This window comes from Apis cerana, linkage group LG10 (genome assembly GCF_029169275.1).
Source record: "Apis cerana isolate GH-2021 linkage group LG10, AcerK_1.0, whole genome shotgun sequence".
In the NCBI taxonomy this organism is placed as follows: Eukaryota; Metazoa; Arthropoda; class Insecta; order Hymenoptera; family Apidae; genus Apis; species Apis cerana.
The window spans coordinates 10,290,611-10,306,856 of record NC_083861.1 but is presented as its reverse complement, the minus strand read 5'-3'; the positions used below and the strand labels follow the sequence as shown (position 1 = coordinate 10,306,856).

Sequence of the window (16,246 nt, the reverse complement as noted above, 5' to 3'; positions counted from 1 at the left end):
CCTTCAATGCTTTGACTACCCTCCTGCTCTCAAACCTGTCGCAAACGATTTCTCCACATTGATGTTCGGTAAATATTGTTTTTTCGCGGTCTGACGACCAAGCTGACGCGAGCACCCCTCTCTCGCGATCAGTCTAACCATAACCGTCCTCGGTGACGAATCGAGTTCGATCCAATTCGTTCTCGCGTCTCCCTTTTTCTTGCTTAGAAATCATCGATTAAAAAAATATTACGAGTGATATCGGTATACTCGTGATCATTAAATCCTTGAATCTACTATCTTTATCTTTGATATCAATTTCACCTTTTATTTTTCTCATCTCGTAATAGAACGATGGGTAAGTTTTTTGCTTGTGAATCAACGATCGACAGATTCGATTAATTTGATTTTTCACCGAGACAGGAAGAACGTTACCGACAACGGTTGCTTGCAAAGTTTGCGGCGACCGATCCTATGGCAAACATTACGGAGTTTACTGTTGCGACGGTTGCTCGTGTTTCTTTAAACGATCAGTGCGCCGTGGTGCCCTCTTTACTTGCATAGGTTCGCGAGATCTCTCTTTTTCTTAACCTTCAAATTCGTATTGATCAGTTAAAAGCAAATTGTCGCGATTTCGTGAAATTTTTCAGCTGGCATTGGAGCGTGCTTCGTCGATAAAGCGAGACGTAATTGGTGTCCATATTGTCGCCTGAAGAAGTGCTTTACCGTTGGCATGAACACGGCAGGTAAGTAAACCGAATCGAGTTCGATCGCGAGTGCAATCCGTGCATGCGTAATCATAGAGTTAAACGAGATGTAAACAATACCGCGTGTCGGAAGTCCCCTTCGCGTTGACAGAACAATTTCAATCCGACCGATTATTTTTATCCACGCCGTCGCAACACTATCGTCGTGATCTTTCGACGATCCAACGTCGATTCACGATCGTTTATCCAATAAAATACTTCCCGTTACTTCATTTGTCTTTTGCTCAGCCGTTCAAGAAGAGAGAGGGCCACGCGTTCGAACCAAGATCGCAGCCGTCGCTCGCGATTTCTTTCGCATTTCGTCGTCACCACCGACGCCACTGCCACCATCGGTATCTCTTTCCTCGTCGGAATCAGGAATCGCAACGCCCATTTTAACAACGAAGAATACTATGATGCGATACCACGCGAGCAACGCTAGCGTCAATACCGCCGGAATCTCTTCCTCATCGACCAGACAAATCTATTCTCCTCCTCGATCTCCTAAGATTCTTTCTACCGGTATGGAAGTCTTCGCATCCCATCGTTCTCGAATCTTTTTCCTTTCTTCCACACGTGGACAGAAAAGGAAAAAGCTAATACGTTAAGTAGAGGATAGCTAATAAAATTACTTCTAGGAGATACGATACGATATGAAATCGCGGCTCGGATATTCTTCGCGACTGTCCTAGCTGCTCGACAACATCGAGAATTTTCTATGCTCGATCTGGAGGAACAGAATAAAATTCTTCGAAGAGGATGGGCTGCGGCGTTTGTTCTACGAGCCGCGATCTGGCCGATCGATCTGACCAATTTTCGAAACACGAGCACATCCAATGACGACACCGTGCATGATGCTATATTCGCGGCAAGAGCCGTCATCTCTAGCTTACAACCTGATCGAATCGAATTCTCGGTTCTGGAAACCTTGATTCTCTGTCGACCCGGTAATTAATTATTTTTATGCATAACATCGCGTTCTTCGTGATACCGTCTTTTTCAACATTTTTATTCCTGTCCTCTTTTATCAAGTTTCCTTTTCTTTTTTTCTTTTTTCTATCAATATCCAGAAATCGCCGAAACGATGAATGGCATTCGTTTAACGTCGCGGGCAATGGACACCGCGGTGGAAATTCTGGCTCGGCATCTTGCTGGTAAAAACGAATCATCAGTCAGAGTGGCCAAACTTATGCTCATCCTTCCTATTTTGACTGCTTCTTGTCCCCGGAAATTAGCCAACGATCTTTTTGCACCTATTATCGGAGACATCGATCTTGAAAAAGTAATCGCGTCTGTGCGTTGATTCTATTTCTCTTTTTTTCTTTCAAAGAAATCTAGTCACAATTATATAACCCTACTTTTCTTAATTCTTTTCTTTTTGAACTTTATCGAACTTTATGGCTTAATATCTTAATCGAATACAATTCTGATGTATTGTTCTCGATGTATTCATTCATCATTATTGAAATAATTAATATATTCTATATATACTCTAATTTCCTTAGCCTCACTTTTTTACGCATTTAATCTACACATTTAGCATAATATACAATATCAATTCAATTAAGCAAAGAACGAACATTGAATGAAGAAATCGTCGTTGACTTTTATTTTCTTTGGCACTTTATTGACATAAATGTAACAATCTTATGTTGCATAATATGTACAATTACTTATAATAATATGGCGCATTGAAAAAACGAGAAAGAAGCATATCAACTTTTAATAAAAGTTTGCGGTGATTCTTTATATGCTTTTTCCTCCGTTTTGTTTGATTTAGAACAAAATTAAACGAGCTATATAAATTATCGATATACATTTATAGATAAAAAAGTAATACAAATGTATAGTTATATGCTATAAATCGCAAAGGCTTCACACACATTTTGTGCGTGGGCGCTTAATCGTTAATAATAAATTAGAATATTCACACGATACAATAGATATTTGAAAGGTGAGTTGTGCTACTGCATAATAATCTGCGAATTTTTTAAATTATCTATGTTTTTATATTAATTCATATTTGCATCTAGCACCAGTGTTCGATGGTATCGAATTATTGTTATAATTGTGAAAACTTTATATTATGCGCGCACGTTCAAATTCAATGCGGAAAACGATTGATTAATTGAAAACGAAGCTTTCTTTTAACGATCGATATTTTACTTTCGAATCACCTATCTTATGAATGTTAAACTTATTTTCATCAACGTCCAAACATTCACGAAATCTCTTCTCGTATCTCAAGACGCGTAGTATTAATAAAATTGATCACATCATTAATTGACAAGTAACCAACTAATTTTATATCATCACGAAATTTGCATATCGAAACTATGTCGTATGATTATAATTTAATTGATGGAAGATAATAATATTCTCTCACAAACTGTTTATCAACTAACTTATTACGCTAACCTCAAAATTATACTAACTTCTTTTAAATTAACTTCTTTTTTCTTTCTTTTTTTTTTTCTCTTTTTCTTTTTTCGAAATTTTACTGAATATCATTAAACGTTTATATGTAAAGAAATGAGAACGTGTTCGCGCAAACTGTACCAGCACATGTATAAATTTCTTGATATCATGAATGTTAATGTCAATAAAATTTTTTTTTATACTTTCGATATCTTTCTTCTTCAGAATGTCTGCGTAATTGATTCAAGAGATCGTTTGGTACATACCACAATTTATTCGCGTTAATGAGAAGAGCTTCCGTCACTTGGCAGCATATGGCAGCCATATTAACTTGTGCGCACAAATCGGTACGATCACGAGAATGAATATATCGTGGTGGAAATAAAGATGGTGCCACTATCATCGCTACATTATGAATCGACATTTTATTTGACGCTTGATTTTCCACAATCAATTTCAAGAATTTAACCAATGCTTTCAAAGTACAACGATGTTCTATCGGAAGCAATAACACCAGCAAATTTAAAGCGTACGACAATTCCTGATGATCTTTCACTCCTGTGTGTATGGAAATAAAACGAAGTAGAGATTTATATTTTAAAAAATATCACAAAATATTTATATCTAAATAGATTCATGCACTTTAAAATATATATCTGATTCTGCATCAAATCAAACAAATTTCGATCACGTTTTAATGTTTTCTTATTTAAACACATAACTTACCGTGACTTTGGTAGAATGCGTCGATAAGCTCTACAGTAAGCAATGGTTGCGGTAGATCACGCAGCAATTTTTTCAGAACTGCTGACAAATCATGGCACGACATGTGTTTAAACAATTTATCCATTTCTTTAGCTTTACAATAGAAATCTGTTTCCAGCTGCATGCATATTGATTCGACCTGAACAAAATAATATTATAGTCATTCATTCAAAAAATAATGTATTGAATTTCTTTTGTAATTTAAATTTGTACTTTTTGCTTATGTCCTCCAACGCGAAGAATACCCTCTTCTTTAACACCGCGTCTCGTTAATTCGTTAAAAAGCTTTTGAAATACTAGTGGAATATTACTCTCCTCGGACGATAATTGACTATCTCGAAGTAAAAGAGTTGACAATGAAACTCCGAATAGATTTCCAGCTACGAATATAATGTTGTTAAATAATTTTCAACGTCTTAATAATAACTTTAATTCTATAAAGATTCTACAAACCTTTTGTTCGACGTTTATTTGGTTTGCGTTTTTTTAATGGTACGTTATATTTGTCAAATACTGCGGTAAGTTCAAGCCATAATAATGGTTGTAATTTAGTCAAATCTCGTTGCGTAAGCATCTCTACTCCTAGCCGAGTCTGAACATCATCAGGTGGTGCTATAACTTCCGAATTCCATACTTTTGACTTTATTTCATTTCCTCTACACATTTCCTCAAAACTTAAGTGACCATGAGAAGATGTACGATTTAACGGATGTGTTATTAAACGTTCATCGGTTGGCCTCGTTAACCCATATAAGCTACTATGACTTCGTGTTACCGTTGCATGACTACCGGAGTTTCTTCTAAAATTTTATGTATCCATATATATTTTTAATAAAGATGATTCCTCAAACTTTATACAAAAAGAGATTAGAATTTTGAATCACACCTCAAAGTCGAATCTTTTGAAGTATTTAACTTTTCAATAGCCTCGCCTAAAGTCGTTACATTCGCTACTTCACTAGGATCACTTCCGCTTCGTCTTTGAATACTAGGTTTTGAAACATGTATCGTTCCTAACCTATGATAGCTTGTTAATTGAATTCCTTCTACAAATGTATGTAATGTATTCATCTATGTAAAATCACAAATACGTTAAAAATAGTTTTTAAAAATGGATCATCAATACCTGAATCGTTAGCAACATCACCTCGTAACCAATTTCCAGCACGTCTAAAAATCTCTTGAACAGGCAATGAAGTTACCGACTGTTCTACCACTGTGTCGATCGTCGATGATGGTGCACTTGGCGTTCTACGTACTGTTTCTTTACATTCGTTTGGTACTTGTTCAAACACCGATACAAAGTTTGGAACAGTAGTGTTACTCAAAATGTAAAATAATTAATTAACATATATTTATAAATATCATAATGGAAATGATTAATGAACAAATCTTACTTTGTATGGTGACCGTCTATAATAGCAACCGTTGTCAACGATGGAGATGTTGACGAAACATTTTCCGATATTGCATCTGTTGAAGAATCTAAAGAATCAGGTGTAGCACTACGTGATCTCGTCCCGGTACTAGATGCCTAACGATGCGTTAATAAAAAATAAGTTAATTTTTAATATTACTTTTAATAATTATATAATTTGATTTGTACCTCCACATCTTTGAAAACATCTCTAATATCTGGTTTCCGAACGCGTTGTCGTTGATTAAAACGGTGTTTCACTGTATGATTAAGTGATCTAACACGACGTTTTACTGCTTCAGCTTGTGCTCGAGACAAAGGACGTAATGCTGCACCCAATTCATCTGGTTGTACTTCTCTTCCTGCCTTCCATGCTTCCGTTAATTGTCCTAAACCAGCTGTACGTAACCATTCAGCTTCTTCTTCGCCATCTTTGAAAAGTTAATTTTCTTTTTTAATTAAAATTAATTTAAAAAAAAAAATACTAAGAAGAAAATACATACCATCATAGTTACGTGGACATTCTTCTTCAAGATAATCATCTAATAACTTAGTTTCTTCCATCATCTTTTGATATTCTTCCCAATAGTCTAAAAAATTGTCACTTCCTATATATGTACTATGTGCTCTCTCCATGATTTCTAAATTTATTACATATATTTTGACAATATCTAGTTTTATTTATCTATAATTTAAAAAGTTTTTTTTGAATATCTGGAAAAAATAAAAAAAATATTCATAATTTTAATTCAATTTTATCTAAAAAAAATTTTTTTTAAATTTTATATATTAATATTACGTAAAAAAATATTAATTAACAAAGAAATGTCCTTATTTTCTTTACAACAATTCTGATCCGCAACATCGATCTTTTTTTCAGAAGTTTATAATCTACGTTTTAAAGTAGGACGCAAATCAAATTAACATACACACCGCCTCGAGGAAGTATTGCTGACACATTCAAACAATTAGTGTTGAAATAAGATGGCACGACAAACGAATTAAAAAAATATCAAATAAATTATTACATTATATAAAATATACTTGTCAAAATTTAAGATAAAAAAGACGTAAACATACACACATGTAAATGGAATCACGAATAAAAATTTTCAAAAAAATAGATAAAAGCATTTAACCTTTTCCTAACATGGAATTTTCCATGAAAATAATCATAGCAAGAAATTTCTGAATGAAATACGTACATTTGTGAAGAAATTTGGTCAATGAAAATATTAGTTACACAATTTTTATTCTTAAAATAAGTTTTAAATTGTAATAATTGAGATTGCACAATTCGTCGTAAAAATATGTAAAATGAAATAGCTTTTCAGTTTTTAATAAAATTTTTTTTTAGATCTAAATGAGTAATTTACGCGTCAATATTATTTTGATATCATCTGCTATTTCCAGAAATAAAATATTTAGTATATGCCTTTGTATCACACTCATCATTAATAAAATTGTCATTAACTCGTCGCACTGAATATAACGAGCTTACTTCGAAACTTTAATGAACAAATTTGCACGTCTGCATAACTCCCGCTTTTTCGAATTCAATTTACGTTAAAAACAGAAAACATGAGAACATGTTCTCGGACTTGACAACCTGTTGCTGACGCATATGACTCCCACCCATATATCTACAAACTGATTCATAGTCATATAGTATTGTTGTTTTGAGTTGACACCTGCGCTCTTCATGCATTTCAATCCACGCCATCTAGTTTTCTTATGCTTCGAGCACAGACTATATATATAATAGATATTTAATATTTTTTTGTCATGATAAATTTATTTGTAGTTTAATTAGATCGTTCGAGTAATTTCTCACACATTAATAGATGTCGAATATTATTGCTCATAAAAAATTCATATCATTTATATCATAAATTATTATTACTTTTATTATTATTAACCTATAAATATTATAAAAAATATATATATTATAAAAAATATAATCTCCAAGTAACCATTCAATTTTTATTCGAAATATTTTTTAATATCATATAAAATAAACGAGATATTCTAAAAATAAATTATATGAGAGAAACATTCTTTATATTTCTAAATTCTTTAGAATTAAAAAAAATTCGTTTTTCTAAAAATATTCAATATTAATAATATAAAAGATAATAATTTTTACCATAAGGAAGAAATACGTAAAAGATAAATATCTTTAGAATTAAAATTGTTGAAAAAATTATATAAAACATGAAAAAAATGGCAACTGCAAAAATAAGTATGCAAATACTTTACAAATAATTTTCATAAAAATTCTTATTTTTAAAAATATTAGTAAAATTATGCACATGATCTTTTGTCAGATTATATTTTTTAATATAAAATCAAAATTTTTGGCATTAAAATTGACACAAAAAATTTTTATTCAATTTTATATTAGAAGAATATAATTCCACAGAAAGTGATATGTGAAATTTTTTCAGAAATTAATTCTAAGCCCAAAAATTTTTGGTCAAATTTTCGACTTTTATTAGGAGAATATAATCAGATAGGAGGTAACATACGAATTTTTAAATCAGCGCCATCTTTACAATGCTACAAATGAAACATAAAAAGAATAGTAAATTATAGAAGAAAACTAAGAATGAACATTTAGTGCCATCTCTTAAGTACTAAAAACAGACTAAGATAAAGGATTTAAAAGATGGCACTAGTAGTTAATTTTTATTCTATCTTATCTTGTTTTTATATTCGAAAGACGGCATTAATAGCTAATTCTTATTTTTAATTTATCCTTTTTTTATTATTTTTTGTCTTTTTCTGTATGTTTTATTTGCAGTATTTTAGAGATGGTTCTGATTTCAACATTTTTTTTGCTTTCTCTATTCTTATTTTATTCTCCTTTTCTATTACTTGATGTGTAACCAGTTAATTATGAAATATTTTTATAATTTTTGTTTCAAAATTACAATGCATTTTAATTTTTTATATAAACATTATATCCTTAACTTTAAATTTTTAGGTGACTTTTCAAAACATAATATATGATGATGATACATGATACATATTTTGAGTTAGCACTCAGAGTGGTAATAATAGGATTTAAATAAAGAATTATTTATAATTTTATATTCCACATTTTTTTGATCATCTGTTCGCTTACAAAAAAAAAATAATAATTTTTGTAAAAACATAACATTTATTTATCTTAAATCATTATTAATCATTATAAACAATTATAACATTATCTTGAACAATCTACAGCAATCTGAGAAAAATATGAAATTAGGTAAATACATTTAAATACATATAAATACATTTATTAATGTATATATTATAAAATGAATAATTTTATCATGTTCAACTTCTGTTAGCACGATTGCCCCATCCTCTTCTATGCATATCTTTATATTCATCCATGGCACGTAATTGTTTTAAAATCTCTGGATCATCTGTCTCAATCATTTCTTCTTTTTTAATATCTTCTTCTTCATCTTTCTTTCCTTGATTGTTTGCTAAATCTTGTAAGCATTTTGAAGTGGGTTGATGATGTGAAGAATCAGGCCAACTAAAATGAAAATAATATTTAAAAATAATATTTAAAAAATAGTATTAAAAATAGTATTAAAAAATATGAATATATAATTTTCTACTTACTCTCCTTCTTTCACTCGTTGGTCATAAAATTCTTGAACAGTTAAAACAGGTAAACTAGGATAACCAATTCCAAATACTTTTTTTTGCACATCATCTCGAGTAATAATAATTGGTTTTAATTTTGGAGGAGGTGGTATATGTTTTTGTGAACTTTGAGCAGACATGGTTTCAGTTTTTCCTACATTTTTCATATGTTCTAAAATTGGTTTTTCAGCGGCTAAAGAATTCAATTCTTCTATTGTTAAATTTACATATAATTTAATAAGAGTTACAAAATATTCTCTTTTAACTTCATCATCTATATTTGGATCAGACAAACTTTTTTGCAAAATTTCCAAACGTGATTCCAACTCTTTTTGTTCTTTAAACCTCTGTAATTTTGTATTTCTTCGATTTACCTATAATATAGACATATAATATAGACATATATATAATATAAGAATAGTATTTTAATGTAATAATTTTTAATTTAAAGAGAGATTTACCATTTCAGTAATTAATTCTGCATTTGTTCGAACTTTCTCGGGTGCGCCTTCTTTTTCATGTTCTGATTTAATTTCGGGCACTTCAATATCAGTTAAACCATAAGCTTTAACACGTTTTAAAAAATCAATGAAATAAATTTCAGCAACACTAACAATATGCATGCGATCATCTATATTACAAATTTTTGTTGCAAGTGTACCAAGAAAAGCTGGCAGCAAAAAATACTTTATATTTTCTGTAGCTACTTCATCAAAACTTTCATTTTGACTAAACATATCAACCATAGAGACTAATTTTGTTGCATCTTCTAACATATTCATAGTTCGTCTTATATCAGACTACATATAGAAAAAAAATAAAAAGATATATCATTAATATATAATTTATGAATATAATTACAAGTAGAAGTGTACATTTTAAAAGTATGTACAATTTAATATATATAAAATATTTTCATTAGAAATTCAAGAAAAGAGAAACAAAAGAAAAATTTTTTAAAAATTATACGCAATGATGTTTAATACCTGAATTTTTACACTGTTTGTAGGTTTATCTGTTTTATTTATATTATTAAATTGTTCAAACGCTTTATCGAATAATTCTGACAACGAGGTAACATCTTTGTCATCTTTTTCCATAAATAAAAATTTTTTTTCTGACATAGTTATTGTTTTGACAGTTAGTAGTATTCGTTTATATGAGTTTAACTAAAATGGAATAGGTTATGAATGAAGTTTCGCTTGAAGTTATCGCTATAATAGTAATATAACAAGTTTCGATATGTCGATATATTTAACAATTTGATTCAAAATATTTCAATTTGAAAAGAAGTGAGATGATAAATAAATTAACACAAATTTTTATAATAAATAACTATTTGGACAGGTAAATAAATTGTTTATTAACTTAAAATTAAAAATCAGAGGATATCAGACCTTAGAGGGAATATCATTAACGAGATTGAAACATTATCTCTGTACATCGTCTAATCTTTTGGAAAAAAATATGTTATTTGTATGAAAATTTGTTTTGGAAATTGTTTTGCAAAAATACAATAGTATTATTTTTTACAAATTGTTATTTACAGAGTTCAAATCACATATCATTGATCGATCCGATTGTATATAATCTCAAAAAATAATTAGAAAATATATATAATTGTAGATTTACAATTATTGCGATAATGCCTTGCATTGTTTACAATTTTCCATTCGTTCATCAAATTCTTCTATTTGAAGTGTCATTTCGAAGAATTTATATTTATCGTGAATATTTCTAGTAGCAGTACGTAATATATTGTGAGGACTTGCACCTGGTTCTTCATTAAAGAAAATAAAAAAAAATAGATCAATCAAATAAATAAACACAATATATCAAATTTGTAATATATTCGAATTTGTTTATAACAAAATTAATAAAAATTAATAAAAAAGAACGAGATTTGAATGTACTTACTTATTGCGAGATGAGCGGAGAGTGCAGTTTTATCCAACGACAATGCCCAGATACGAAGATTATGCACTTTAACCACACCTTCGATTTGCATAAATGTACTCTCTACTTGGGAATATTCAAATCCTTTTGGAATTCCTTCCATTAACACATTCATCACGTCTTTAATTATCGCAACTGTAGTTAATATTACCAATAATGAAAAGAGAAAAGTGCAAATTGGATCGACTATAATCCAACTTGGCTGCAATTATTATTAATATCAATTTCGTTTTCATCCTTAAATTCTCAACAAATCTATAGTATACTTAAATATACCTTGAAATAAATAGCTAATGCTGCAACAAAAACTCCCACGCTTTGAATGAAATCTCCTATAACATGGATAAAAGCAGCACGAACATTGATGTTTTTTCTATCATGAGAAAGATCTTCAATATTAATTTTTTCATTTTCTATACTTCGATTTGATTTATGTGAACCATGACTATGTCCGTGACTATGACCGTGCTGGTGTAACGATAAACCCATTCTGCAATATAAAAATTAAATCAATACAATTCAAAATATAATATATTTTAAGCGTAATAAAATTTATTATTCAATTTATTATTCAATTAGTTCGAATTGAATATTAGTTTTAATATAATGTAGTATCACTAACACTAGATTTACCGCAACGCCCACAGCAGAGGTGATCAACATGACGGTTGTATCTAATTCAAAGTTTTTATGAATTATTCTTTCGATTGCCAAGTAAAAAAGAATTCCAGTAACTATCCATATTAATAAAACTGATGTCAAAGCTCCTATTACCTGTAAATAATTATATAATTATCTTAGAAATATAATGAAGAATATATTTATATATGTCATCAAGAAAAGAAAACTTTTTTATACCTACTTCTGCTCGATACCAGCCAAAAGGCATTTTTCTTGTGGCCGGTCTGCTCGCTACCCATATCGAGAACAAGGATATCATAAACGAGGCAAAATCAGTTAATAAATGCGCAGCGTCTGTTGCGATAGCTAAACTATTTGACAATATTCCACCTGAAAAATAAAATAATAATTTTAATTATCGAATTAATTGTAATTTATTCTATTTATTAATTATGTCATACATCTTCTTGAACACATTTTATTATCGTACGCGTTTTTTATTCTTTTATGTCTATTACATAATATATTACCTACGATTTCTGCTATCATAAAAATTACGCATAGCGTACTAGCAATCAGTAATTTCTTTCTTGCCTTTTTATCGATCTCCTCGTTCCTTTCCCTATGACAATGGTCTTCCAGTACAGCTAAGAATACAAAAAGAAAAAAAAAATTAGAATAACACATTTTTATTGATATTCATTATCATATCGATTATAAATTTTTACCGGAAGAAGTTTGTTGAAAATCAGTGCCATCGATACCAGTGGCGGTAGAAATGTTGATTGTAGTGTTTGCAGTCTCGTCGATCGTAGATGTGGCGCCCTTTACAACCGTACAGCAACCCGAAAGTTTACCGTGCACACAAAAAATCACTTTTTTCGGCGAGGCTTCATTCTCATCGACTTCATTATTATTAGGCGGAATACTTGTTCCATATCCATACACAGCTTTATCTTTGAATCTAATTAATAAACAAAAAAACAAAGAATAACGATTGAATTTTAAATAATTTTAATATAATTATGTAATTATATCTTATCAATTATATAATAATCAACGAGTATACATATGATATACACAATCGATTTTGCAGAAATAAATCGTATCAATTCATCGTATTAAGATCATATTAAGATCTTTACTATCTGTTTTCATGTTTATTGTTTGCACGCAGTATTAATCAAGATTAATTGAAATTATTTTTTTATAATTTGGCTCATTTCGTTTATGCGAAAGATAATTGGGAACGAAAATTTACAAACCGAATTTATTTACCGTCACTGTTCAATTTCTATAATGCGCAATCGATACTCCGGATTTATCTCGTAATTGAACCACCTGGAAAATATGAAAAGGGAAAGAATTGTCACTGTTTTCTTGACAAACGGGGGGAAGAAGAAAAAGAAAGAGAATTAAAAGAATTGATGTATTCAAACAGATGATTTACAATTTCGATCTTAATTTGATTTTGACACGATCAAGTTATATCAAGTTATGTGTATAAGAAAAAATTTTATTTCTACTTTGTATAATATAAATTATAATTACATTGTAGCAAAAATATATCTGCGCATTTTTTTATTCCAATTGTATTTTGAAAAATCAAAAAATTTTCTAACCGTATTATATTGTCTATATCAATAGAAAAATATCATTGTTTACAATAGTTATCGATCTGTTATCAGTCATGATATTTCTTATTGTTTTTTAATTTTTTTCCTAATGATTAGAGATTGCCGCCGAAAATTTAAATGCGTAGCGCGAGATCGATAATATAATTAATTAAAGTTAAGAATAAATCACTTCAATAATTTATTATTCAAAACATCGAATAATCGTTGATAACTGTAGCACTAAATAACCGAGGTTATATGAAGAACAGATCAACTTATAGTTATAAATAATTATTATTTAAACATTTTAAATAAAATTATTATTTAAAATAATTTTATTCGAAATTTTAACTAGTTATTTTTTCAACATATTTAACAAAAATATAAAAAACAATGAGATGAAAACTCTCACTTACGTGAGATTACGCGTCATCCTCTTAACAGTCGTTATCATTTCTCGCTATCTAAGAAGAAGATATCAATGAGGATATTGTGTGTAAATCCATATTAAGTCGTTATCCAGAAACGTTTTCTGATGAAAAAACTGTGATTCTCGTGATGGTAATGCCGTGTGCAAAACCAAATTGCATCGTCCTTCTGTTTCGTGATACGCAACAGAATTTGATTACGCGGATGATAAATATGATATATGTCAAGATATGTTACATTTTTTTTCTTTAACATTGATTCCTTATGATATTAAAAAATATTAAGTTAAAAAGTAATAACCCGTAATTAAATTATATAAAATATATATCAGCATAATAATTATATTATTTTTTTCAACGTGTGCATCTTTAAAATAAGTATAAGAAATTGAAATAAGTTTTTTTTCATAACAATATATTCAAGAAATTAAACAAAAAAACAAATAATAATATAATATAAATATAAATATTCTTGTTGTGATCCTTTATCGGAAAATCGATACTCTAATTGTTTCTCTCATAAAAATTGTCAAATTAAAAAATTGTAACAGACTTTGTAAGAAATTGTACTGTGCGCGGGACACTACAATAGGAAAAAGTGGGGAGAAGCGATTTGATCCGATCTGATCCGAATTGATCCGATCGAATTCGAAAGGATATTCGAACTCACAGCTTGATCCTTTCGTCGTCCATGATCCTCGTGCAGGACGGTTGCATGTATGTGTGTATGTGCGTGTGCGTGCGTGCGCGAACAACAGCGCTGATGGTAACGTGCAACAAGCAATCGAATCAATTCACCATTCAATAGATTGATTAAAAATATGGAGAAGAAAAGCGAAAGGGGAAAAAACGAAGATGCGACGTCGCGGCGCGGTAGGCGAGGTGAGACGAGGCAAAGTGGAACGAAAAGAAGGGGCGCGACGCGATTACAAACGGTAGATCGGCAAGTGTATTAAATCCTCAGCCGATCGGAGAAACGTGAATGGATTGTATGCGCGTCACTAGTTACATGAACACCGTAAATTGCTTGCCACTTCATGCCGTCTTTTGGTAGAAGACCCTCTGCCTAGTCTCGTCCGTTTATTTTACCAGATAGCTTAACTCTCGATGAATTTCTCCTTCTCCGTTTCTCTCTTTTTCTCTTGTTCATTCTTTGCTATTTCTCTCTATCTCTTTTATCCCCTCCCTTGCTTTAGTTGAAGATCGCTCTCTACCGATTTCCTTCCTCCTGTTTTCTCCCTTCTTCTGTGACCATCGATTCCCCCACTCTTTGCTTCCTCTATCTGTTTCTGCCTTTCAAAGTTTCTATCTATTCGTCGTTTATTCTATCTTTGTCACGCTTCATGTTCACGATAGTTTAATGCTTGATGTATTGCGTTTTCCTGTTTCTGTTATTTCCTGTTATTTTATTGTAACGATCATTTGTAACAATAATTTAAAATTTCTAATTTTCTCTTGTTATCAATCAAATAAATTTTCATAATATTAATCGTGTACTTTAATAAAATCAAAAACAATTATAATTAAACTTATATAGATCGATTGTATTTTTTTTCTTTTTTTCTATTATATTGTTCACAAAGTTTTTTTTTTTTTGATGTAAAATACTTAATCATCTGCCATTATTTTGATTAGAATTTAATTGATATTTTTCTAAAAATTTTTGATTTAAATTTTAAATTTAATTAAATATTTATCAAATACAAATACAATAAACAACATGTATAGAATTCTAATTCTAACTTTCAAAAAAAATAATAAAATATCATGTTATTATTGCATATTATTATTGGCTAATACAAATTTCTTCCATTAAATTACTTTGCTTTTGCATATAAGATTATATTTTTGCAATATATTTTAAAGGAATAGAATATTAATATTAAACAATTCATATAGAAGAAATATAAAACTTATTTATCAATTTTATTTTCAACTATAATCAATAATAATCGATAATATTGATTTTATATAATAGATTTATTCCATGTAGTAAAATATATATCAACATACGAATTGTATATCGATAATTATTTTAGTAATTAATTCAATTTAAATAAATTGTAATTATTTTTCGTTATATTTCGCCCTTATCGTAATCATATTTATTTGATGATGTAATTACAAAAAATAAGATATAAAACACGCGTGTGTGTGCGCGCGCGCACTCATACGCATGTACAAGATTTAATTAACCCTATTTAATCTAAATAAAAAATTATAAAAAAATTTAATAATTTTTTTATCTTATGTTTGATTTTTTTCATGAAAATAAATTCAAAGATAAAAGTGAACTGTCATTCCAAAAGATACTTATTTTTATAATATGCATATTTCAATATTTTTGAGAATTCATATAAATTTTTAATTAATATGATTAAAGTTAGCGTATAATTTTAAGGTATATTCGTATAAATCTATAGAGATATCATTAATGATCTATAGAGGTATTACAAATTTAAAATTAAATATAAAAATATTTTTATTAAGAATAATTAGAAGTAAACGTAAGAACAATTAAATAAAAAATTAAATTAAATTAAATAAAAAATTTATGTTAAAAAATCATCGAAGTGATCTTGATTATGTTAGTATCGTAAAATAAATCATCATGTTTGCTACAATATATATATATATATATATATATATATATAT

General features: G+C 29.4%; 4 protein-coding genes across 7 annotated transcripts; 1 reads left to right on the top strand and 3 right to left on the bottom strand.

The window, feature by feature from the left end:
- The first annotated feature begins 120 nt into the window (after window positions 1-120).
- On the top strand, window positions 121-2,221 carry LOC108003044 (nuclear receptor subfamily 2 group E member 1). Its single transcript, XM_017065115.3, has 6 exons — window positions 121-337; window positions 403-543; window positions 630-725; window positions 975-1,247; window positions 1,364-1,672; window positions 1,796-2,221. Exons 1-6 carry the CDS (start codon window positions 334-336, stop codon window positions 2,026-2,028), a joined length of 1,056 nt encoding a protein of 351 aa, XP_016920604.1. The 5' UTR covers window positions 121-333; the 3' UTR covers window positions 2,029-2,221.
- Window positions 2,222-2,325: 104 nt separating this feature from the next.
- On the bottom strand, window positions 2,326-6,984 carry LOC108003042 (rho GTPase-activating protein conundrum). 3 transcript variants are annotated; one of them, XM_028669309.2, is made up of 10 exons: window positions 6,827-6,984; window positions 5,829-6,039; window positions 5,515-5,756; window positions 5,306-5,442; window positions 5,035-5,231; window positions 4,795-4,954; window positions 4,362-4,708; window positions 4,122-4,288; window positions 3,870-4,047; window positions 2,326-3,701 (listed from the first exon to the last, which is right to left on the bottom strand). In XM_028669309.2, the coding sequence occupies exons 2-10, from the start codon at window positions 5,959-5,961 to the stop codon at window positions 3,325-3,327; spliced, it is 1,938 nt and encodes a 645-aa protein (XP_028525110.1). In that variant the 5' UTR covers window positions 5,962-6,039; window positions 6,827-6,984; the 3' UTR covers window positions 2,326-3,324. The 3 variants fall into 3 exon arrangements, with proteins under 3 accessions (XP_028525110.1, XP_016920600.1, XP_061936349.1); XM_017065111.3 differs by having other exon boundaries at window positions 6,531-6,973; XM_062080365.1 differs by lacking the exon at window positions 6,827-6,984 and adding an exon at window positions 6,125-6,428.
- Window positions 6,985-8,468: 1,484 nt separating this feature from the next.
- Window positions 8,469-10,094, bottom strand: LOC108003041 (immunoglobulin-binding protein 1). The gene is made up of 4 exons (XM_017065110.3): window positions 9,957-10,094; window positions 9,432-9,770; window positions 8,947-9,344; window positions 8,469-8,857 (listed from the first exon to the last, which is right to left on the bottom strand). Exons 1-4 carry the CDS (start codon window positions 10,092-10,094, stop codon window positions 8,650-8,652), a joined length of 1,083 nt encoding a protein of 360 aa, XP_016920599.1. The 3' UTR covers window positions 8,469-8,649.
- A 214-nt stretch (window positions 10,095-10,308) lies between these two features.
- Window positions 10,309-15,113, bottom strand: LOC108003040 (proton-coupled zinc antiporter SLC30A2-like). 2 transcript variants are annotated; one of them, XM_017065109.3, is made up of 9 exons: window positions 14,262-15,113; window positions 13,580-13,627; window positions 12,276-12,511; window positions 12,078-12,194; window positions 11,789-11,937; window positions 11,549-11,700; window positions 11,203-11,416; window positions 10,888-11,128; window positions 10,309-10,750 (listed from the first exon to the last, which is right to left on the bottom strand). In XM_017065109.3, the coding sequence occupies exons 2-9, from the start codon at window positions 13,615-13,617 to the stop codon at window positions 10,605-10,607; spliced, it is 1,293 nt and encodes a 430-aa protein (XP_016920598.2). In that variant the 5' UTR covers window positions 13,618-13,627; window positions 14,262-15,113; the 3' UTR covers window positions 10,309-10,604. The 2 variants fall into 2 exon arrangements, with proteins under 2 accessions (XP_016920598.2, XP_016920597.2); XM_017065108.3 differs by lacking the exon at window positions 13,580-13,627.
- Between the last annotated feature and the right edge of the window lie 1,133 nt (window positions 15,114-16,246).